We start from the raw sequence: 23,810 nt of genomic DNA on the forward strand, positions 1-23,810 counted from the left end.
GCTAGTATAGACATACCCCAAGATATTTGGGCTAACCTAATACCCTCCTGAGTGCCTACACATTTTAGTAAGGAAGTGATGGGCCAAATAACCTCAACTGTCTTTTGCTTAACTTTTTCAAAAGTTCACAATTCTAATCTGTCTTTATAATGCAGATCTGGAAATATGTAAAATACACAATTATTCATAACTAGTACTGGTTAACCCTGAATACAAAGGCAAAAATATTTATTTTAAGCAATATCACTGCAAAAAAGTTGAAATACCCTTACTGGAGTATATTTCTCTCCTAATAATATTAATGAAAAAAGACTAAAATGAACACCTACCAGAGTCTAAACTATACGTGATATTCTCCACTGGGGTTTCAACACCATTGACCATGAGGCTAAGAAGTCCATTTTCAGGATACATGTCAATTTCACTTTGAAAAAGAGAAAGAAATGAATTTATATTCTATTCTGACTGTATTCATGAACATACTATGTCCAGACTACACCATCTTTCACTAAATATCACTGATTTTAGCATTATCTTGTTTCACCATCATATTTATCATCAATGCACAACACAGATGCTTATCCCACCTTTTGAGGGGGGTAACATCATATTCTGTTTTGCCATCTATCTCATTCAAGGCATATGTAAGGTAATAAAGAGAAACACTGATACAACTCTGGGTGTTATACCACCACTGTAACATATAGATGGAAATCTCTTCTGCATTATCATCTCATCTGGATAGCGTGATACATTTACATTTCCAGTATCACGCCAGAAGAGGAGTTGGTTGAAAACAAATCACAGTCTAGATGAAATGGATGTGGGACACAGACGTTACAGAGTATGTGATAGAGATAACATTTGTTCCTTCAGAGGAAGGTGTTGTGGGGAGTCCTCATCTTCTGCAATCCAGTACATCTGTGGCTGCTTCTGGATTCCCCGGTGACAGCCGAAGCGAAGAGTGTTTTATTTGTCTGTGCAGGGAGGTTGCCATCCTTCTTCCCACCTTTGTCACTTCGGCTGTGTCTAGACTGGCAAGTTTTTCCAGAAAATCAGCCACTTTTCCGGAAAAACTTGCCAGCTGTCTACACTGGCCGTTTGAATTTCCGGAAAAGCACTGACGATCTACTGTAAAATCATCAGTGCTTTTCCAGAAAAACTATGCTGCTTCCGTTCGGGCAAAAGTCTTTTTTCGAAAGACTTTTGCGCAAAAGGGCCAGTGTAGACAGCACAGTACTGTTTTCCGCAAAAAAGCCCCGATTGCGAAAAAAAGTGCTTTTCCGGAAAAGCGTCCTGCCGATCTAGATGCGCTTTTCCAAAAATGCTTTTAACGGAAAACTTTTAAAAGCATTTCTGGAAAATCATGCCAGTGTAGACGTAGCCTTCAGGATTGGATGATTGTAATGAGTTTTAGAATTACTTACTGATGGCCAAGTTTGACATTGATTGCTTTAAGGTCAGCAGATTCTTCCGCATTCTTCATCATTACCAGGAACTTCAGTTCTGGGCTACAGTCCTGGGCCAAGATGTGATAGCAGTTTGTGGGCATCGAGTAATTAAACTTCACCTCATTGAAGGTTGTGATCTTGTCTTGGGAAACTGTGCAACGAGCTGGTAAAAAAAATATGCCACAGAAACTGGTGAATATTTTCCTTTTCATACAAGATATTTATTTAAACGTCTTATTTTATTTTGGCTCTACATATCAGAGAGACAATAGATGATATATTTTCTACAGGAGTACATGGACTTTACGCTACTCAGGGTATGTCTAAACTACATCCCTCTTTCGAAAGAGGGATGTAAATTAGGCAGATCAAAAGTGCAAATGAATCAGGGATTTAAATATCCCGCGCTTCATTTGTATAATCGCGTCACAGCGGTCTTTCAAAAAAGGGCATTTCAAAAGGGAAATTGCTGTCTAGACACGGTTCTTTCGAAGAAAAAAAAACTTTCAAAAAATCCTGTACTTTTGAGGCGTACAGGATCTTTTGAAAAAGGGTTTTTTTTCCCCAAAAGAACCGCGTCTAGATGGCGGTTTCACTTTCAAAATACCCTTTTTCCAAAGACTACTGTGACACAATTAGGCAAATGAAGCATGGGATATTTAAATCCCCACTTCATTTGCACTTTCACTCTGCCTAATTTACATCTCTCTTTCGAAAGTGCCCATAATCTCTAAGCATGGTATAAAAGACATATTCCTCATATTTCAGCAACAAACAGATTAAAATGAAGTCATAAATTCCTGTGTAATTTTATCCTGACTCTTGCAGACGGACTGAATGTGAAACAACAACAGTATATGCACTAATATGAGGAATTTTTTAGAAAGTTTAATAATATCTCTAATTTCCAGTCTGGATATAAATACTTTGGGGCTCTTATGCAAAAGAGCCCCAAACTATGTTCTTTATGTTCTTTACAGTTGGAAATGATTTATCATCATGAAAAAAACCATTAAAATACTATTTATTTTTTAATAAGAGAAAAACAATCCATGTATTCTCAGACACTGCTAAAAAAGTAATAGAGCCTATAGAGCAGTGGCCACCAACCAGTAGATCGAAATCTACTGGTAGATCTTGGAGCCTCTGACAGGTGAACCAAATTGGTTTGGCCCAGTGGCTATCAAGAGCCAGAACTTCAGCAGCTCCTCTTCCCACTGCTGCACATCTCCTGCCCTTTGCCTTGGAATAGTTCCCCCAGAAGCCTGTGTAGGGCAGGAGAGGCAGAGGAGGGCACTGATATCAAGATGGCCCCTTCTCCCATCCTGAATCCTATCTCCACAGAGCAGAGGGGAGCACAACAGGGCTTGGGATGGAGGGAGTTTGCTGGCTGCTTTTGGAAGAGGTGCAGGGCCAAGGTGGAGTGAGCCTGCCTTTGCCCCACTTCACCACCACCCAGGAGCCCCCTGAGGTAAGCAGTGTCCAAGTGGAGTCCATATCCTGAACCTCTACCCAAGTCATGAACCTCCTCCTACACCTCAAGCCCCTGCCCCAGCTCTAAACCCCCATGCATTCAAACACCTTCCCAGAGTCTGCACCTAGAACCCCCTCCTGCAACCCAGCTGACTGCCCCAAGCTCAGTTCAGAGCCCCTCTTACACTCTAAATCCCTTAATCCAAGACCAGAACCTGCACCCTAACCCTCTGCCTCGGCCTGGTGAAAGTGAGTGAGGATGGGGAAGGAAGGGAGGGTGGAGTGAGCAGGGGTGGGGCCTGGGCAAGGAGCACAAAGGAGATGGGGCAAGGATTGCACTTAAATTAAAAAAAAAGATCTTGTGCTTAAAAAGGGTAGAGACCCCTGCTGTAGAGCTTGTGTCTCTGAAGAGGGTGAATGGCTGACCTTTAAGATGTTCCATGACTGCAGATGGTGCTTCAGAAAAGAAATTCCAGACCGGAGACTGGACAGCTGATTCTGGTACAGGTGGCCCTACAGGCAGTGATATCGGAAGTCTGAGGGCTCTGCTAAAAATGGTTCTCTGAAAAAGAATCAGAAACAGGCTTAAAATATAGTTCAGGAAGCTACTCAGAGCAAATAATTTATCTGTCGATTTTAGCCCCTTTTCCTGTTTGTGAATTATCCACAGGAAGTCATAGATTTTTACAAAACTACTTATTTTTTTTAATTAATCAACAAATAGTTTATGTGAACATAATTCAGCCTTATTCACTGCTCATGAACTCTTCTTCATCACTACCAGTATTCACTCCTGGGTAGGCCTTCTACCTAAATCGAGTGGTATTGTTTCTGCTTTCTGAATGGATAACTTCAGAAAGATTCTAATATGGCTGGACAAACACATATTAACATATGTGTTCGTGGCACATTCTCTGAACAAATATCATCATATTAATCTCCTTAGAAAGAAAGTAAAAGTGCCAGAAATAGCAGTATCATGGTTTTTATATGAACTAATATTTTCAAATACTTTTTTAGAATGTTGACCCAGCTCTAATGAAAAAAAAAGTATCAAAGTATTCTATCAGGTGAAATATATGATGGTGATGATTATGCTGTATATTTACCTCAGGCAATTTGGCAACAAAATCAAAAGTCCGTGAAGAAGTTAGAGAAACAATCATCTTGGCTTGCTGAGAAGGATTTTTGTGCTCTATTTCAGAGTAGCCTAGTATATAGGCAATTCCAGGGACGAAAGAGTAAAACCTTGAAAAAGAAAGAACATGATTTAACAGTAAAGTTTCCTCAGGTCTCTCAGGGTATGTCTACACTACAGAGAAGATCAAAGTTGCTGCTGTTGATCTTCCAGGGTTCAAATTAGCAGGTCTAGTGAGGACATGCTAATTTGAACTGAAAGGGGTGCTCCAGTTGATGTCGGTAGTCTTGCTTCCACAAGGAATAAAAGAAGTTGAAGAGGGAGTGTTTTCCCTTTGACTTCCTGCAGTGTGGATGGTGCCAAAAGTCAACTTAAGGTACTTCGACTTCAGCTATGCAGTTAATTGTATCTTAATTCAACCTTATCCCATAGTATAGACATACCCTCAGAGACTCAGTATTGGATATCTGTGGCATTTTCCATCTGACCATAAACTAGAGGAGATATTAAGGACTATCCCCTTTGTTGTGGATGAGAGCAGATGATGTGGACAACAGCTGAAAACTCCTCAGGAGTGGAGAGACACTCATATATATTATGTGACACAGAGGCAGCATACACAGCAACTTGCATAAACTGGAGCAGTCCCCAGACTAACACAGCTTCATTTTGAGAAATAGTGAGTCATAATGGATCCCTGGCAGGGCCCCATCCTCACTTCCTTCTTTACTGAACAAGAGCTTTGTGATATAGGGAACCTGACCATAAGTTTTCAGCAACTTGTGTGTGGTATCAGGGGATTATTTTCCACTTCTGCAGTATGGTAGACTTGTATGTAGATGGTTATCTTATATTCCTTAGGGGTCATTTGATGTGTTTCCAAATGCAACCAAATCAGGAATGAGAAAATGAAGACCAAAGACTGGCAGTTAATCACTGGAAGCTCACTGCTGAATATGGATTTTCCAGCTTGACTGGTAGACTATAAAATAAATGGCTGAAATGAAAGAGCCAAACCTCACCAGTTGAGAGATGATTTGAATCTTGAAGGAACTTTAGGCCACTCCAGTTTCACCTGGATGGCTGGGTGATCAGCAAACCGGCCAGTTACAACCTCTGTAGCAATCTTGTAGTCCTGGCAATCCCGGCCCCATTTCAGATAAGTCTACAATGGAGACAAAAACATTCCATTTTTTACAAAGTAAAACATTCTTGAGATTGCGGTGTCATGTTTAGAGATGAGCAGTGTTATTTTGAGCCTTACCGCTGCCTTGTGAGCATTAACAATTGAAGCATCCGCACAGATTTTCCACTTGCTCGATCCTGTGATGTTGGACACAAATGCCTGTATCCTGGGTTTGGTGGAGTATAAATCTGTATATAGCACAAGCTGGAAGCCTGCCAGATTTTTATTATTTCGAAGAGCACGAAGAATAACAGCCAGAGTTGGTGATGTACTGTCTCCCAAAAATTTAGGCTAAAGGCAAGAGAGGGAAAAAATACCTCAGAACATTGTTATAAAGAAATTACTATATTATCTTAGCTTTCAATTGTGATACAGATAGTATAAATGGATAATGATTTTACATATTACAGATATAAATCATATATTATACAATAAATAAAAATGTAACGGATCCAAACTTTCAATGCTCATTCAGCCAAAACTCCAGCTGATAACAATGGGAGTTTTCACAAAGTGAACATTGAGGAAAAGCTGTGGGATTTAGCCCCAATAATTAAAACCAGTATATTTTTCTGGAAATAAAAAAAAAAAAAAGTGTCTAATACCAGAATTCATTAAATCAACATGTTTTAGGTATGCTGTGTGTTGTTAATATTCAGCACTAAGCTTTGAAGACAAGCTGTTTTTTTGTGGCCCACTTGTTAGCTTTTGTCTTATACTGTATGCTCCTTGGGGCAGGAACCACTTTTTGTTCTACATTTGTACAGCACCTAGTGGAATCCTACTCCATGATTGGTCTTACTCCCCAGGTGAAATAGGAGTAAGCATACCTGTGATTCAGAGTGTTGGAAGCTTGAGGCTGCTTCTGCTGGCAGCTCTTGCATAGCTGTGTAACATAGGTAAGGGAGGGGAGATTTCTTGTATAGACATCTTTCTCCCGTGTTTGCAAACAAGAGTCAGCACAGCCTGGCCCCAGGTGGTTTAATATGTTACCTACTTCTCTTTTCCCATGAGGTGGACAATAACTGCAAATCCATGGCAATGCTGCCATGCCAACACACTGCATGCAGCATTTCTTGAAGATTAAGAAACTGACCTGGGAACCTGCTCTGCTGGTGGCTTCACTGCTACTGGAACTAGAACTGGAGCTGGAGGACGAGGACGAGGATGAGGACGAGGATGGGGACGAGGATGAGGACGAGGAGGAGGAGGAGGGGGCGGGGGAGGGGGAGGAACTGCTGCTGCTGCTGCTGCTGCTGCTGCTTTTGCTGCCTGGGATTTTCTTTTTGGGATACTGCAATAACAACAAAAATATATCCTTAGTAGAGCAAGTTAACCAGGTAGTTCATAGATAGTTGTTCTAAATGACCAATCAAAATATTTTAGCACAGACAGTGTTCTGCTAACTCATGTTCTAATGGTCAGATTATTGTCAATAGTCTTTGAGCAGCCGAATGATTTAGAAAGACTTTATCGTATTGCTTTTTAATAACTTTGGGGCTAATCCTACAAATTGTTGATCATGCCTAAGTAATTCTTACACAGCAGAGTGGATCCACTGGCTTTAATAGGGTTACGTACATGAGTAAAAATTACTTGTATGGATAAGGCTTGTCAAGATCAAGCCATAAGTCAGGTTCACTTTTGCGCTATACTTGAGATGATTTACACAGGGACAGTGCATTCAGATGGCACTTCTGATTTACAAGTTCTCCCAATGGCTGTGTACAAAACAATACCAAACCACTACAGCAGAGCAAAGCTTTGGCTTGCTATAAAAGAGTAGCACTGATTCACTCTACTGCTCTTAAGAATTTAGGAACTGATCCCATGAACGGATGAACCACCATTTTTCATCTTACTTCCCTGCTGATCACTTTACTTTCCACAAAACACTAATTGCAATTAAAATTGCTGGCATTGAATCCTCTTTGGATCGGGCCCTTCATAAGCATTGTCCAGTGACTGAGAGCAACACAAGATGATGTAGTCTACCACAATGTCAAATTATCAGAACGTGGCAAATTATTTAATTATGAGGCTCACAAAGGGACTTAGGCATGGGGCTGGTGAATGTGGCAACAACTTTTAGGCACCCTGTCACCTAGTGGAATCCTTAAGCCTGAGTTAGGCATCCAGGCTCCTGTAAAAGGCATGGGGAGAATTAGGTGCCTTCAGAAAGTAATTCAAAAGCACCAGCCAGCTGAGTGGTGAGCAATCTAAAGTCGAAATGCCAGGAAGGGCATGTCTGAAGATAGGCAAGTGGCTACCTCAAAGTTAGGTAGGTGCTTAACTCACTTCGGATTACAGCTTGAACTCTCACCTGGAGCTAAGCATCTAAGCCAGCTCTGCCCCTTCTCACAAAAAAATTGAAACAGCCCATTATAGCCTATAGACCTGGAGCTCAGGCATTCCCTGGGGCGTGGAGAGGTCTGTTTTCAAATTCCTGTTCGGCCTGATTTGGGGTAGAGATTTGAATTTGTGTCTCCTACATCCCACCTGGGTATTCTGACCCACATTTCAGGGTATTTCAGGGCTGGGCTCTTTTGATCTCTCCTGTCAGAGCTGTTCCATTTTGCATAAACAGTTCAATGAACCCCTGGAAGCAGTGACCTCAGCATGGGTCTCCCAAAGACCCGAGTGGGCCCTAACCACATATCTAATATCCTGATGGTAAGGACACACTCCTGGGAGTTGGGAGACTTACGTTCAAGTTTCTGCTCCAGGTCAGGGGGAGCAGGGATTTGAAATATGTCTCCCACGGCCTATGGCAATGCCCTAAGTACTGGCTGTTGGGTGTTCTGTGGGACACGGATGCTCTTGCTCCTCCTCCCCTTTGTGGTACCCTGGCTGGCTTTGGTTGGGGAGGAATGCAGAGCACACTTTTCAGGCCCTGCTGGGGAGATAGATGGATAATCTTGCTGGATCGTAAAGGCATGAGCTAAGGCACCAAGCAGCTCAGCAATGTCAGATTTAGGCAGGTTTGTGCGTGCCCCACAGGTGGAATTTCAGGCACCTACAGGGCAAGGCAGCAGCTGAGTGGAGTGTTTGGGGATTTTAGTGCTGCTAAATGTTGCACTTAGGCACCTGAAATGACAGTTAAGATAGGTCTATTCTACAGTTCAGCACCTATGGCTGGCCCAGATGGGTTGACTCCAGCCCACAGGGCTGGGGCTACAGAGATGTTTACATGATGTTTAAGCTCCAGCTGCAGCTTGACCTCTGGGGCCCTTCTCACGGATTCCCAGAATCTGGGCTTCAGCCCAAACATCTACACTGTTCTTCAACTGCCTTGTAACCCCATCCCCTCAAGCCCAAGTTAGTTGGCCTGAGCCAGTCATGAGCGCTGAATTGTAATGTTAGTGCTACCTTTAGAAACCAAAGTCCTGTATTGATCTAGCTTTGGGGTCTGAATCTCGTTGGACTTGCACCTTGAGTAAACATTCTGCTTAGCTAGAGTTTTGTACCCACTTTGCATGGGTACAAATAACTTCACAAGCTGCAGTGCAGTGGAAAATCTAGTCTTTTGTCTTTTTATATTTCTGCAAAGCACTGGGGCATATTTAGAAGCTGGACACATTACAACAACTGTAACACCACTTATTTTAAAGGTAATAATTCTGATGTGTGTTCTTTCAGGATTGTGTTCTACCCATGTCAGGTTAGATGCAATGAGTGAAAAAACTTACCTCCTGTCTGTGTGCTGACTTGAAGCTATACTGATAGATCTCTGGAGTACCCTTTGAAAATGAGAAAAGTAGGAAGTTGAAAGGCTTTATACAGAAGAATTTGCTTTCTGTACTAGTAGCAATTATAGTCCTGGAAATGGGCAGCACTGGAAGGAAGGATTTCAGACTAAAAAATAACACTCCCCCACAGTATAAATCTTGAAATGTTTAAATAGAAATGTTAATGTTCCTAAATAAGCAACCCTTGGAAATTCCACCAGAGAAGTAAGACTAAAACATGCAACAGCAAAATCAGTTGAGAGAGACCAATAAACCAGCAAAAATTGGTTGTCTAGTTCTGGTGGCTCCTAACAATACGTCAGACAAAGTGGTGGAAACCCCGGAGACACTTTAAAGGGATCACCTGAGATAGGTGGTTCCCTGGTGGAGTTGGGGTCCTCTGTGTGTATTTCACAATATTGTCCCAGTGTTTTCCATTGCATTAATTCATAATTTCCTGATATGCAATGCAAAGCCATCTGCTATCAGAAACATAACTCAGGGTATGTCTACACTACCCCGCTAGTTCGAACTAGCGGGGTAATGTATGCATACCGAACTTGCTAATGAAGCCCGGGATTTGAATTTCCCGGGCTTCATTAGCATAAAGCCGGCGCCGCCATTTTTAAAAGCCGGCTAGTGCGAACCCCGTGCCGCGCGGCTACACGCGGCACGGGCTAGATAGTTCGAACTACGTAGCCATTCCGAACTATCTGTACGCCTCGTGGAACGAGGTGTACAGATAGTTCGGAATGGCTACGTAGTTCGAACTATCTAGCCCGTGCCGCGTGTAGCCGCGCGGCACGGGGTTCGCACTAGCCGGCTTTTAAAAATGGCGGCGCCGGCTTTATGCTAATGAAGCCCGGGAAATTCAAATCCCGGGCTTCATTAGCAAGTTCGGTATGCATACATTACCCCGCTAGTTCGAACTAGCGGGGTAGTGTAGACATACCCTCACTCTGACTTTATCATCATCATCCTCACCACCATTCGTTCTAGTGACAAGCATAAGTTACCTTTGTTTTGGAATACCCGCTCTCACTACTGCTGCTGCTGCTGCTGCTGCTGCTACTGCTGCTGCTGCTGCTGCTGCTGCTGTTCCGCCTTATGACAAATTGATGCTTACTTCCATGTGGAGATGCTTTACGATTGCTGCTGCTGCTGCTGCTGGTGCTGTCACTGCTTCCACTGTTACTACTGCTGCTGCCACTGTCACTGCTGCTGCTGCTACGGCTGCTGCTGCTGCTGTCGCTGCTGTCACCACTGCTACTGCTGCTGCTTTTGCTGCTGTCACGACTGCTGCTGCTTTTGCTGCTGCTACTTTTGCTACTGCTGCTGCTGCTTTTACTACTGCTGCTGCCGCTGCCTTTACTGCTGCTGCTGCTGCTGCTGCCTTTACTGCTGCTGCTGCTGCCTTTACTGCTGCTGCTGCTGCTGCTGCTCTCATCTCTCTTTCTAGATTGCAATGTTTTGTCTTTTGGACTTTGTTTTTTGACCTTCTTTCCAGCAGGAGCGGGAGAGGAAGAGGAGGAGGAGGAGGAGGAGGAAGAAGAGGAAGTGTCAGAGGATGAAGATGATGAACTGGGTGGATACTTGGTACTGGGCTGTGTCCGTAACTCTGTCATCTGGGTCTTTTCTTTCTTGACAGACTGCTTCTTGTGCTGCTGAGTTCTATTTCCAATCTGCAACAGTATTCCAGAGAATAAGGCTGGTGATTGGACATATCAAAAGAAATATTTTTTCTATCTTATCTCATGGGATTTCAAACTGATTATTTGTTCTTTTCCAAAACACAGCTTAATTGCTGTGATAATTAAATAAGATGTGGTGGAAATATAACCGTGACTACTTACATCAGCTGAAGTTCATCCACGTGGCAAGGGCCAACACTGGCTCTATGCACCACCCACGTTCCACGCAAGCCCCTGAGGCTGACTTACACACATTCCCTTTTTACTAATCTTATTCCCCATTTTCCAGGCAAATATTCCAAAATGTATTTTAAAACCATTGCTTTTTGTTTGTGTAAATAGGGCGCCTGCCCCATACATGTTCAACATCACAATTTCAGTTACCTTAAACACACTTTCAATTCTTAGGATCTTCTTCAGTTTAGTTCGAACTTCGTCGTCTGGAGAGGAATCCTCTTCTTCCTCGGAGTCAAGGCTTACAACCTGGATTATTTTGGAAGCTGCTTTAAATCCTGCTTGAATCTCCAGCTGTATTTTGTCTATGGCTGCATCTGCACTGGCTACACACCAGATACATCCATTAGGGGATATACTGTTTCAATGAGGATAAACAGAAAATCTTGCATTCAATACTATACCTGGTTTCAAAATGAGTTGAGCTTCGTGTTCTCCAATTAATCGATGAAACAATGTATTTTTTAAAACAGAGGCATCTCGTGCTTTCCTGTAAAAGCAGACCTGACAACCAAAACGAGGCAACTTGACACAAATGGCTTGTGTAGTCACTTTTCTTCCTGCACTGTGCCGAAGTTCCTGTTCACCACTATAGGCGTATTTCTTAGGTAAGATGTCAGAAGCCACTCTTTGCTGCATTAAACATGAGCACATTAGTACACTGGGAGCATCACAGGCAAGTAGAAGAAAGATATCCATGCATATAGTACAGTGAAAGTTAATATCAATATAAAACCATAGAAGAGTTAATTACCGTCACGGCACCTTCTCTTGAAGTTCTTTCAGATGACTTGAAATGCTCTGTCAGAATATTTGATCGAGCATCTTCTGGGAGCACTGGAATCCTCTTCACTGCCCCTGGTTCTCCTATATTTCTTGATACAGCAAAAGCCTTATGCCTGTGGGATTATGCATGAAATATTACTTGTAAGTAGCTCCTGGGAGCTTTTGGATGGATTTGATCACATCTCTATTAATGTCTTTATGTTAAGAGTCATGCTGATTTGAATGCTGGAACTGTTAGAACCAAATATCTGTTTATAAATGCCTTTTTGCAGCCTAGTGACATGACTAAGAAATCGTTCAGTCTCAGATGAACTGCAGGTGGGTAAAAAGACAATGGTTAACATTTTCAAACCCCATTGAACGTAGGTTCCCGAGTGCCTAAGAGCTTGCCTATGTGATCAGTTGGTGTGTGGCAGTTGGGGTGATCACTGCCTCTCAGTAGCCTGCTATGTGCTGAGTCTCTATGTTGAGCCTGCTACTGAGCCCTGAAAGTTCCTTAGTGCATTTTGATCTTTCCCCTTTGAAACGAGAGTAGATTAAAGTGCACAACAGCAAAAGCCACACAGACCGTTAGCTTGCAGCATACTAATGCCAGGCAGATTCACAGGCCAGCTTGCCATGAACCAGGTGTTCACAGAGCCAAGTTCTGAGCCGCTTTTGAAAGTGGGAGTTAAATTCTGACGTGATTTAAGTGCTTTTTGAAAATTATATCCCTTATTGTGCACCAAAACAAATCCCCAAAACCAAAACAAAAGAAATCATGAATTACATTGCACAATAGGGGTGCAATGTAACTATGAGTCACACAGGTCTCTGATCCTGTGAAATGATTATAATGCTTATTATGCTGGTAGGTTTCACAGAGCAATAGATTACAAAAAAATGTATTTTAAATGATTGAAATTTAACAACTCTACCTTCCCATTGCTAGAACAGTCTCCTCTTGGCATGGAGTTGTTGTAACCTTAAAACTTTTTTCCTTCAAGTCTATTTTGGCATCAAATTTCAACGGAACTTGTGCATGGAGTTTGATATTAATTTCAATGGCAGACTGAACAAATTCTGTGTTGATTCCCATCATCACCACTGTGTGAGAGTAGATACTGAAAGAGAATGACATTGCCACAGATAAGCAAACAGACCTCGTGTTTAGCCACTGCCCTGTATGGGCACGTCTACACAGCAGGGCGAAAGCCAAAATAAGCTATGCAACGTGAGCTATGTCAGTTGTGCAGTTTAAGTCAAAATAGCTTATTTCAGCTTTTGGGCTGTCTACACAGCAGGAAATCCAAGTTAGAGCACACTTCCTCCAACTTCTCTTATTCCTCGTAAAATGAGGGTTACAAGAGTCAGAGTAAGAAGTCCTCCAGTTCAACATTATTGTGACATTATGTCAAAATAATGGCTTGTAGTGTAGACGCAGGCTATGTTATTTCCAAATTTCGTCAGTCATTCCAAAATAACACTTCTATGTAGGTATGGCCTAAGAGGTAGGGCTCCCTTTCCAGAGAATTCTCTGTAAATCTCAGAAACATAACAACAACAACAACAACCCTTTCCTTACCTCGGGCTGACATCAGCACGAAGTTGCAAGCTGGATTCAAGCAACTCTGAAGGTCTAAAATCACCAGATAAAGGAGGAGACAGCTTTGCATCAACTACAAGAGACAAAGAACAAACATAAAAGATGGTAAAAATAAAAATAAATGAGTACAGAGAAAAGGGTCTCATAAAAATCATTACTGAAAATAAAACCCAACGTCTTGTCCTGAATTAAAAATGGGATAATCAAGATATTCAGAGATGTAGTGAACAGCCACTTCTCTGAGTAGACAGACATTGGCCATCAGGAACATGAAGGGTACATACTAGAACTCAGGCTAGTTAATTTATTCTATATACTAATGATTTGGAGGGGAAATGTGAGCAAGCTGGTGCCTTGTGCTCATGCTACTAAGTTGATTCTATTTGTAAAAATCATAAAAGATTCTGAGAAAATCCAGTGAATCCAGTGGTGAACTCAATGGCTGATGACACTCACATTGGATAAATGTAAGGTGATCAACACTGTTCTTGATTTTGCTCTCAGAGTAAATCAGAAACAACTCCACTGATGTCAATGACATATGCTGTGTAAATGAAATAAGAATCAAACTCATCATCTAAAAGGCTTACATATGCTGATCAGCCCATAACTTGTGTAATTTATTAGGAGAAAGAAATAAAAGTGTCCATTTGGATACCTCAGTGGAGAAAGTGGGTCAGTGGGCAGCAAACAGGATATTTGGAGGCAGAAGTTATTGCAAAAGTTAATGATATGATAGTGAACAATAATATGTGCTTTCCTGTCAAGCCAGGCCTTTCATTTTATCCTACTCACTTTGAGAGAGATTGAAAAGATCCAGAGAGGAGGAACAAATATAGGAAATTATATAAAATTTACATAGAGCAAGCGGCTGCAAAAACTACTCTCACTGTTACTCCCTTCAAAATATTACCATAATATGGTACAAAAAGGAAGTTAATGACTGAGCCATCTCCAGTTCCTCTCTCTCCATGTTGGTACTAAATCTACTGGGTGTTTCTGTACGTCATCTTCAGGACCCACACATTCCTCCCCATTTCTATAGCAAAATACCTTGTCCAGGTTCAGATTATGTCTGACTTGATTGCTACAACCCCTTCCTTTGGCTTTTTACCTCCTCCCTTTTCTGTCTGTCCAAAATACTGCAGCAAAAATCATCTGCTTTGTCAGCAGCCCCAATTACACCCCTACCATCTTTAAATATCTTCATTAGCTCACCTTCCTCCCTTTTAGTCCTGGCTTTTATGGCCCTTCATAAATTAGACCCTTCTACCATTTTATTCTCATATCTTTACGCTCTACCTCCTCCTAATTTGTTTCCCAACTCCTGATTTGATCCAATATAGCAAATCTTATGTTTGCAACTCACCACGGCCGGTAGCATGTGCCAGAGCAGTAGTATATAAACTGTATTCCAACGGCAAGCCAACAATATTAGGAACAATATGCCGAAATTCTGCTGCATATAATGGCTGAATCCATCGTCCTGCAATGCCACTTTGGATTTGATTGATCACTTTTCTCAGCCATGTGTGTCTGTCTGCTGGTCCAGTCGCAAGCTACAACAGAACAGAGATACAGCATGTTAGATGAGGAGACAATGCTGACAAACACTTCAAACAAAATTAGGAGGAGTCCATACCTTCACAAGCTGCTGAATGAGGTCCTTGTCCACATTAGCAAAGGCCAGCTCTTTGCCAAATGCTTTTATGTAGGCTGAGAACACAGGATTTTCTGAAGGCAACACCTTCCATCCTAGCAGCTAGGAAACAAGCATCAAAAAGGCACTTACTACAGTAGATCTGCACATAAACAATTAATAGACAACAGAAATGGCAACTGACTAAGTTATGTTTTTCTTTGCCATTTGTGTGTCTTTCCTAATATCATAGTGTTGCTTTTCAGAATTCCATGCAAATTGAACATGCACAAGTGACTTCAGATGTAACGTCTTATATTCTGACAACATTACATCCAATGCAGAGAGTTAGCTCACAGCCCTCCACACCACTTAAACCCAATTTGTAGAGTTCTGTGCAGATGAAAAATGTTATCCACATCTGTATCCACAAAAATTAGTCACAGTTATCTGGACTGACATCTCCCAATGTGGGTGCCCGTAGATATAAAGGGATATGTGCAACTTTGCAGGGCTCCGCTTATCTGAGGCCATGGTATGAATTTGATCCTTCATTTGCAGACACAGAAGTCCTGAAAACAGATTGGTTGCAAGTGGAGGGAGAGAGACAGGCTCTGTGGAAGCCAAACCTGGGCTGGATGTCTACTACATGCTACAGAGCCCAGCTCCATTAGGGCATCCCACACAGCTATGTGGGAAACACAAGTCAGAAGGCTCCTTCAGACATCCCAGGAGTCTTATTAAACCCTCTGCCCCTGATAAATTCCACCCACCAAAAACAAAGAATGAGAACACACATACTGTTTTCCCAATCTCCTTTATCTTTCTGTATGTTGAATATTCCGCAAATGGTATGTTTTGTTTCCTTATAATATCTGTAAGACCTTCTGCATGGACACCAACCTAATAAGCAAATGACACGCTGCATGAGATGGTGCACTACTGTAAAATTAAAACATACTATTACTGAAAAAAATAATTAGTCAAAAATAAATGGCTTAAATATAATATTTACCTCTAGTGAACCAGCAATTGCACCTGCATAGTTTACAATCACATTGGATATTAAAAGTGATGGGAACATGGTTTTTGGACTATTTATGAGAAAGATCCTTTCAATTGCACCAATCTGATATGCACCTGTAGTAGAAATTAAAAACAAGACCATGCTTTGTTATTATTCTACTGACCTCTTGGGATGTCAGTCTGTAGCTGATAATTCTCTTTTTGCTAAAATATATTCTCATAAACATTTTCAAAATTTAGATCCTGACCTAGCGAACATTTACAAGCAAGTACCTTTCTACATGAGTATACCACTGAAATAAATGAGATATTCAAATGCATAAATGTTTGCAGATTGGGGTGAAATTTTGTACTAACAAATGCAGTGAAACTATATGATCGGACTTAAATTTTCTAAATACATTTTGCTGCAGTAAAAAGCATTTTACAACAAAGTTAGAGAGATGGTAAAATAATTTGTAAAGACAAATATAACATTAATAATTCTTCATAAAGAAGAGACACAGTAAACTTTTCAAAAACAAAAGGAAAAACTATGTAGAACTTTAAAGACTAACAAGATGGTTTAATAGGTGATGAGCTTTTGTGGGCCAGACCCACTTCCTCAGATCATATTCTGGAAGAGAATTGGCATGACCATATATACCAAAGGAAGACAATGAAAAAAGTGAATATATTATTAATCAGACAAATCAGATTTAGAACAGAAGGTGGGGAGAGGGAGAAGGAGGGAGGGAATAGCTGTTTATAAGCCAATGAATGGCTAATCGGGGTGATAAGTGGGGAATTTGTCTTTATAATGTGTAAGGTAATTAGCATCTTTGTTAAGGCCCATTCGTAAAGTGTCAAATTTAAGCATATGAACACTAAATATGACACTTTACAAATCTTGTTAGTCTTTAAAGTGCTACATAGTCTGATCTTTCTAAAACAAAAGGAAAAACTAATACAGCTACCTCTCTACAACTAAACTTTTCGGAATTCAAACATAGAAAATATCTTACAGAACCAAATTAATACTTCTTTCATAACTTTTTAAAACCTTCCAGCTGTTCCAAAAAGAAAGAACTCTTACAATCAGAATCCAATTAGAGTTCAAAAGGGTTTAAATTAGTTCTCCAAATGACTGGAAAATGGTGTTTGAATGATGGAAAAACTCAGTAAATGAAATACTTTTACTCACTGTAGTAAGCACCAAGAGGAAGAACAGCTTTACTGTAACGATAACTCAGTCTTTCAAGTCTGGGGCTCATTAGTTTAATGGCAATGTTGCAAGCAGCAGATCTTTTAAAAATTGATAAAATACACAGAATTAAGCTACATTTTACCAAAGCGCGAGTGTGTAATTTTACATGCAAATATATGATAGAAACTGTATGTCAGATAATGTAGTTTTACTTCTCTCCCTACTTACATGTTATAGAAGCGTGGGGACCTGATTCTTGACATAGCTTTCATGTAGGAATATGTAAAACTGGCAACTTGCATATTGGTTCCTTTCAGTATCACACTGGCAATAGTTGTTACCACAGGAAGTGGAGGATCAGTTTCAAATATGACAGCACAAGCTAACATTCTGATTTCGGGACTTAGAGAATGATCCGCAAAAATCTGGAGAAGAATGTCCTGAACCTAGAAAGGGAAAACATCATTTCACAAGTGTCTAGGGTGCGTATTCTCTCTACCAGATTGAATGTTTAATTTGCATCAACAAATCACACACTCATACTGAGGGGAAAATAGAATCCCAGGTGTGTCCATTTTTTCACTGCATGAATTGATACACAAATATGAAAGAAATTTTCTGGAAAGCTCTTGAGAAAATGCCATGACTAGAGGGACAAATTTTAACTCCATTGGCTTTGTGAAATGGATCTTATGTGTTCACTGTCATTTAGAACATGTTAGCATGGGGTATTCCAGGAGTTGACAGATGACAATTACAACAAGTGACTAATGAAACACCTTATATCATTTGAAAACTCCACCCCCCAGCAATTCCATTGTCTAGCACATTCACACCCAGATATCACTTGGGCCTCTTGTATTGTAATACTAAGAACAATAAACAATTGTTCTGAATTCACAAACACTGCATCTCCAAAGTCACTTTCACAATGGCATATATTCTTCAGATCTTATTCTTTGGGTAAACTATCATTGATGCTGCTTACCTTTCTGGGGTCCTTCAAGCCTATTTGCCTCAAGGCCATCACAGCCTCAATATGAATACGGAGTGGGAAAACAGAAGCACCCGATGAAAATATTGGCAAGAACTTCTGGATGCGCTTCATACTGCCTGGATCTTCTGCATTGCCCATGGCTTTCAGAGCCAAGGCTATGTCATCTTCATTGCCCTTGCTGGCTGCCTCAGCTGCAAGGTCATAGATGGGCTGCAAACAGAGCACAGTTCAATACTTTCTTACAAAATTCATGCATACAAATATTCTTATCCTCACCCACTGAAACTCCTATGACCATAATGCAACTAATGTGATTACAAATATTCAATGATCTCCTCACAGAGTGGGAGGGTGAGGTGGGAAGTAACAAGCATCTATATAAGAAAAAGACCCAAATATTGAGGCTGTCCCTATAAAATCGGGACGTCTGGTCACAACACTGCCTCAAAATTGAATCTAAATTAACTCTGTATTCAGGGGGATGAAGACTTCCAGTACCCCCAAAAGAAGCCCCTGGGATGAACATTTGTAAATAAATCATTTTGTAAATCTTGGATCGTGTTTTCTAGAATAAATATGATCAGGTCTCATTGCAGTTTTTTTTCTTTCTTAGCTTAAAAACAATCTGAAATGAAAAACACCTACCTGAAGAGCTTCACTAGGGCAAGATGGAGACTGAGAACAGTGCTTGCTTATCATGGAAGCATATGCCAAGTAAGCAATCTGGCGAAGCATGGGAATTCTCTCAAGTCGGGAGCTGACCAATAGCTCCTGCAGAAGCAAAAGAGGCATTTCTTTAGATTAGGGTTATCTTTGCTTTACCTTTCAGATAAGGACAATTATTTAGGGTTCATTTAGAAAAGTTACTTGTTTGAATATCTTTCATTTTCAATAAAATTAAATCAAACCAATAAAATTTTTTACACAAGCTTGAGCCAGGTCCACAATTAACCTAAATCAGCATATCTCCATTAACTTAAATAAAGCTATGCTGGTTTATATCCACTGATGATGTAGCTTAAGAAAGGCAGGATAATACAAAGGACATGGGCTGCAGCCAATCTACAAAAGATTCTGTAACTCTTTGTTATATTAAACAATCATGCTCACTTCATAATCTGTATTTTCTTACGTTAAAAAATAGAAGTGTTAACTAGAACCAGAGGAAAGTCTACTACTGCATGTAATAGATGGTTGAACTAACTATTGTAAAAAGTTTGATATTTTAATCTGGATAATAGTTCACCTACATACAATACTTTCAATTTCTTCCAGCGTATAGGAATATTATGTAATTACTCTGGATTGGAGAGCGCAATGCTTGAAAGAGCTATTCAGCACAAATACTTGAGAATTAACAGAAAAAAAGAAGAACTGAGGTTTGATGGAAGAAGAAAGAATGTGTGGTCCAAGAAAACTAAAATGAGGATAACAACACAGGGTGAGTGTGGGGGTTCATTTTTAATGCCTACATAAAAAACTGAAGAAATAGGACCCAATTCCCTGCTCACACAGGCAGCTGTCAATGGCAGTGACGGAGTTTCTCTGATACAAAAGGAGTGTATGAGAGAGAAGAATCTGGCCCCTGATATGCTATATAATCACCGGTTATTATCAACTGTTATCTTATGATGTGACCAGGAAAGAATCCTGCGCATGATACTCACTGCTGCAACTTGAATAGTATGGCTATCCGCTTTTGTTAAATGGAGAGCAGCAGCAACCGTCATAAGTGACTCAATGTAGCTCAAGTCCTCACTGTGAATTTTCAGTTTAAGGAACGTCAGTGAATCAGTGGTGCCTGCCATAGTAATCCCACTCAGCAGCCAAAGCCTGCAGCCAAGGTACAAAATCCGTACATTTAGCTCCCTGTGCTCCTTGTACAAGACTTGTCAGTTGTGTGTGACATGGTCAATCATTACCTGTGATGAGGCTTAGCTGAAAATTGCTTAAAGACAGAATTCAAGGTATCAAGCTTTGCTACCCGACACAGTTGGATAAGCTCTAAGAGTTTGTATGAAGCATCCGCATGGAGCTCTTGCTGGTTCTCTTGGATTGTTTGTTGCAGTATTTCCACTATCTGATGACAGAAGGCAGAGGGAATATAATAATTAGTTGCTTCTCCTTGGAGTTTGTAACAATATACTGGTCTTTTATTAGTCTGATAAATGGCAAAACAACTTAAACTAAGAGCTCTATACCCGTTGCTCAGGGTTCTTTGTCTTGACGAGCTGAATTGGCATTTGGTAAAGTACTGGCGGAAACTGAAAACGTGTGCCTGATCCACGGTTCTGCAGATGTATTTCTGGAGGGCTCACATGTTCATTTTTTACTTCAACAAAGGAAAGTTCTTGTCTGGAAGGCAATAAAGAGAAATCAGTGTGTGTCATTTGAAGGACTGAACTGTCTAGGTCCATCCCTCTGACTCCACGGCTTTGTCTGTACAGTGTGGATATGGATAATTCTTTATTTGTTTTTTCCATCATAATAAGACTTTACAAGTTCTTGTGGTTATAGTCTTCTCAGTGGAACAGAACACTATCAGAGGAGGAGTATCTGCTGAAATAGAACTGAATTGTTCAGTGGTGCTGAACTGGTATTTTCCAAAGCAAGAGATACTGGCTTTATGATAACATACCATTTATAGCAATTTAATTCCTATTATGCCAACTAATCCAAGTGAGCACCTCATGTTCACTTGTACTTGGGGGATGATGGTGCTAGAAAGCAGCACTTTTTCAGTGAAATTGTTGAATAGTTGCACACCCGTGGATTTAGGCAGCAGAATTATTTTTCCACTTCTTTGCTCACTTAATTACAAAACAAAGTTCAATTTAAATGCAGCAAAAATTATTGTTAATGCAAAATTTCCAGGTTTATTGGGTTTTTTGGAGGAGGTGAGGAAAAGTAGAGTAAGAATATCTGCAACTTTATCAGCTGCCATTAAAAACAACTCCCTTTTACTTCACTTGGGAGCAATCTAAGATGGATGCCGTTACACTTATTTTCACTTTAACCACTGAGGCCTACCTTGCGTCTGTCACAGCGACACCACCAGGTTCATTGAAAGGGGAGACCTGATAGATCTGCTGGGACCTAGCTTCTGTGATCAGGGCACCAGCTTCTGCATATTTCAATTTGTAGGAGAATGCAGCTGTTCCTTTTACAATCTTTTCTTTCTAAAGGAGACAAAGAAACTCAAATGATGAATGAAAATAGGCCATGGTTTTACTCATTTTTAGAGTGGATTTGTTTATATTATTCATACCAATGGGCAAGCAGGACAAGGGCGGATGAAAGTCATTCCAATATTCTTCACCACTTTATCCTGGCAATTGTCAAGATCTTTAGTTTTGCTAATAAAGATTCCGTTATTCCTCCTATCTTCCTGGACAGCGTATCTTGTAAAGCAGACACCTCCAATCCCAGCCTATAGAGAATGGCAGAAAATAATTGGGCTTTTTAGTTATATCAGGTCTGTATGAGAAGAAGAACACTCCCCTGATTTGACATTTAAAGTGAAGATGAAGATTAGTAAAACTATATAGAAACCATTTCTTAACTGAATGTCAAAGCCTGTTTGCATTATTCACATGATAGTACCACTGAGATAAACAGGAATACTTCACTGACAAAGGACTGCAGGATAGAGACTCAATTTAGCAAGTATTCAACTAATTAATATAACTAATTCTGTTAACACTGATAGATTAGATAAAATAGACTAATTGAGGAAGATATATATCTCAAGGTCTGATAATTGACTTATTTTCCCCTTTGTAGTCTTCTATTTTATAAAGTGCACAGAGAATCTAGTAGACTATATTCCAGAATCTATCACTTTCCTATATAAATGTATATTTTCTTTTGTCCAAATGGAAGTGTTTTAATACTTTAGTGCTTGTTGAATGAGATTTTAAAAGAATATAAAAATAATCTCTAAGACAGAGTTTAAATTGACTGAAATGCTTTTAATAATAACAAGTGGTAATTAGGCTCATGCAGCAAAGTAGTTTAAAACTGGAGAAACAAACCTCTTGCAAGCCATATGCATTCTGTGACTTTTTCAAAGATATCTGCAGCAGGTTCAGAATTCCTCTCACTATGTTAACAATTGTTTCAGGGACATCTTCTGGGGCATAAAGACTTCCAACCCGCCCCTTGCTGTATTCAAACTTCCAGGGTTTGGTGAGATATGGAGCAAACAGTTGAGTGACTTTGGGAGCGCGAAGGAATGGATCACGGGGCCAGATCCCATTGTATTCCTCCAACTGTGGGGATCGGATCTAAGAACAAAATTCAGAAAATGCACTCATCTCCATCCTGTGAGTGAAAATATTTGTAAAGTATGTACAATATATAGAAAATAACTATGGAAAGAATTAATATTGCTATACATGGTTTATTCTGAATATAGATTGCAGAGGCTGTCTTTTGTGTTGTTTGTATGGCATGTAATACAACAGGATCATCATCCATGATGACTGGGGGATTTTGAGGCACTTGGTAATACAAATAATAAAATTAATAAATATATAAATATTGGATTCTTCCTTCTCTTTTTTATATTAGTATAAGACCTACATAACTCCATTGAATCAGGCCCACTGAGTATAATATATACTAAGGAAAAAAGCTAAAAATATTGGAATTACCTCTCAATAATATTTGTAAAAAAGCTATTCATATCAATCCCTTTGAGCATAGAGTTGAATAGAAAAGCCAACACAGATTTTTAGTTTTACATAATAAATAACTGCACAGTACAAATTTTGAAGAATTTTAGGACCCTAATTCCTCAGCCCTTATCTAGGCAATGCTGCCATTGAATCAATAGGGGCTTCAGCTTTGCATGAGCATTGAATAAGAGTCCTGAATAACATAAAAAGTAAGTCTGACAGAATTTACTACATGTAAATTGTTTGTCTCTGCTCCTAATGACTTCCATGGGAATTTGGAATGTGTCAGGATTGCCGGATCAAAACCTTAAATCAGAGCAGGGCTGGACCACTGGTATTGCAGGGCAATGGTCTCAGAAATGACTCATGATTTTTGGTGCTGCAATTTTTGGATGCTATCACCTACCTCTAAAAATTAGATTCCCATCAAGGAGTTTCATGTTGATCACTCCAAAAATTGAAGTGCCCCAAATCACTAGTTACTTTTGAAAGCCAGGGCCATAATTTACATTTCCTAGTCCCTAAAATCTTCAAAGCTCTTTTCTCCCTTGCTTTTTTCCAGTGATTGCCCACAATAGTCAGGAGCTCAAGTGCCGCTTTAACCTGACTTGTTATTCAAAGCTGGTTTGATCCCTTTGAAAATAGTCTGGGCTAACCTTGAGGAGGAAAACCTTCTCTGACAATCCACTGATCTCTACTTTACAGGACAGCCTCAGCCCAGCTCTTGCCAAACCTGGCTCTGGCAGTCCATTCATGGTAAGGCCCTCATAGTTGTACACGTAGGTCTTGCTACCAAAATTAGGCTCTGTGGAAAATGATACAAATGTTCCCTTTTAGTAACAGCTATAAAGACATTCTGCTTCATGGTCATTATGACAAAGGCATTGAATGAAGGATAAGAAATGAACAGTAGACTTACCAGGGTCATATTTCTCACTCCCTGTGAAAAGAAATTAAAAGAAGATATGAATAATGGCAAACAAATTAGATTTGAATGTAATTTTTTACCTC

General features: G+C 40.2%; 1 protein-coding gene across 1 annotated transcript in view; it reads right to left on the reverse strand.

Moving 5' to 3' along the window:
• Window positions 1-23,810, reverse strand: part of LOC102452731 (vitellogenin-2) — a 28,171-nt gene that overhangs the window by 4,199 nt on the left and 162 nt on the right. The window contains exons 2-31 of the mRNA XM_075936360.2: window positions 23,719-23,739; window positions 23,456-23,604; window positions 22,155-22,406; window positions 21,389-21,550; window positions 21,151-21,299; window positions 20,322-20,475; window positions 20,043-20,200; window positions 19,788-19,953; window positions 18,766-18,891; window positions 18,112-18,330; window positions 17,352-17,569; window positions 17,121-17,221; window positions 15,927-16,051; window positions 15,713-15,814; window positions 14,915-15,034; window positions 14,642-14,831; window positions 13,252-13,345; window positions 12,605-12,790; window positions 11,656-11,800; window positions 11,306-11,534; window positions 11,052-11,227; window positions 9,993-10,658; window positions 8,938-8,988; window positions 6,345-6,542; window positions 5,327-5,539; window positions 5,085-5,227; window positions 4,034-4,172; window positions 3,351-3,486; window positions 1,428-1,614; window positions 330-424 (exon numbers count right to left, since the gene is read on the reverse strand). Coding sequence (XP_075792475.2) covers window positions 330-424; window positions 1,428-1,614; window positions 3,351-3,486; window positions 4,034-4,172; window positions 5,085-5,227; window positions 5,327-5,539; window positions 6,345-6,542; window positions 8,938-8,988; window positions 9,993-10,658; window positions 11,052-11,227; window positions 11,306-11,534; window positions 11,656-11,800; window positions 12,605-12,790; window positions 13,252-13,345; window positions 14,642-14,831; window positions 14,915-15,034; window positions 15,713-15,814; window positions 15,927-16,051; window positions 17,121-17,221; window positions 17,352-17,569; window positions 18,112-18,330; window positions 18,766-18,891; window positions 19,788-19,953; window positions 20,043-20,200; window positions 20,322-20,475; window positions 21,151-21,299; window positions 21,389-21,550; window positions 22,155-22,406; window positions 23,456-23,604; window positions 23,719-23,739 — 5,070 coding nt within the window. The remainder of the gene's footprint in view (window positions 1-329; window positions 425-1,427; window positions 1,615-3,350; window positions 3,487-4,033; window positions 4,173-5,084; window positions 5,228-5,326; window positions 5,540-6,344; window positions 6,543-8,937; window positions 8,989-9,992; window positions 10,659-11,051; window positions 11,228-11,305; window positions 11,535-11,655; window positions 11,801-12,604; window positions 12,791-13,251; window positions 13,346-14,641; window positions 14,832-14,914; window positions 15,035-15,712; window positions 15,815-15,926; window positions 16,052-17,120; window positions 17,222-17,351; window positions 17,570-18,111; window positions 18,331-18,765; window positions 18,892-19,787; window positions 19,954-20,042; window positions 20,201-20,321; window positions 20,476-21,150; window positions 21,300-21,388; window positions 21,551-22,154; window positions 22,407-23,455; window positions 23,605-23,718; window positions 23,740-23,810) is intronic.

This window comes from Pelodiscus sinensis, chromosome 9 (genome assembly GCF_052426305.1).
Source record: "Pelodiscus sinensis isolate ZL-2025 chromosome 9, ASM5242630v1, whole genome shotgun sequence".
NCBI lineage: Eukaryota > Metazoa > Chordata > Testudines > Trionychidae > Pelodiscus > Pelodiscus sinensis.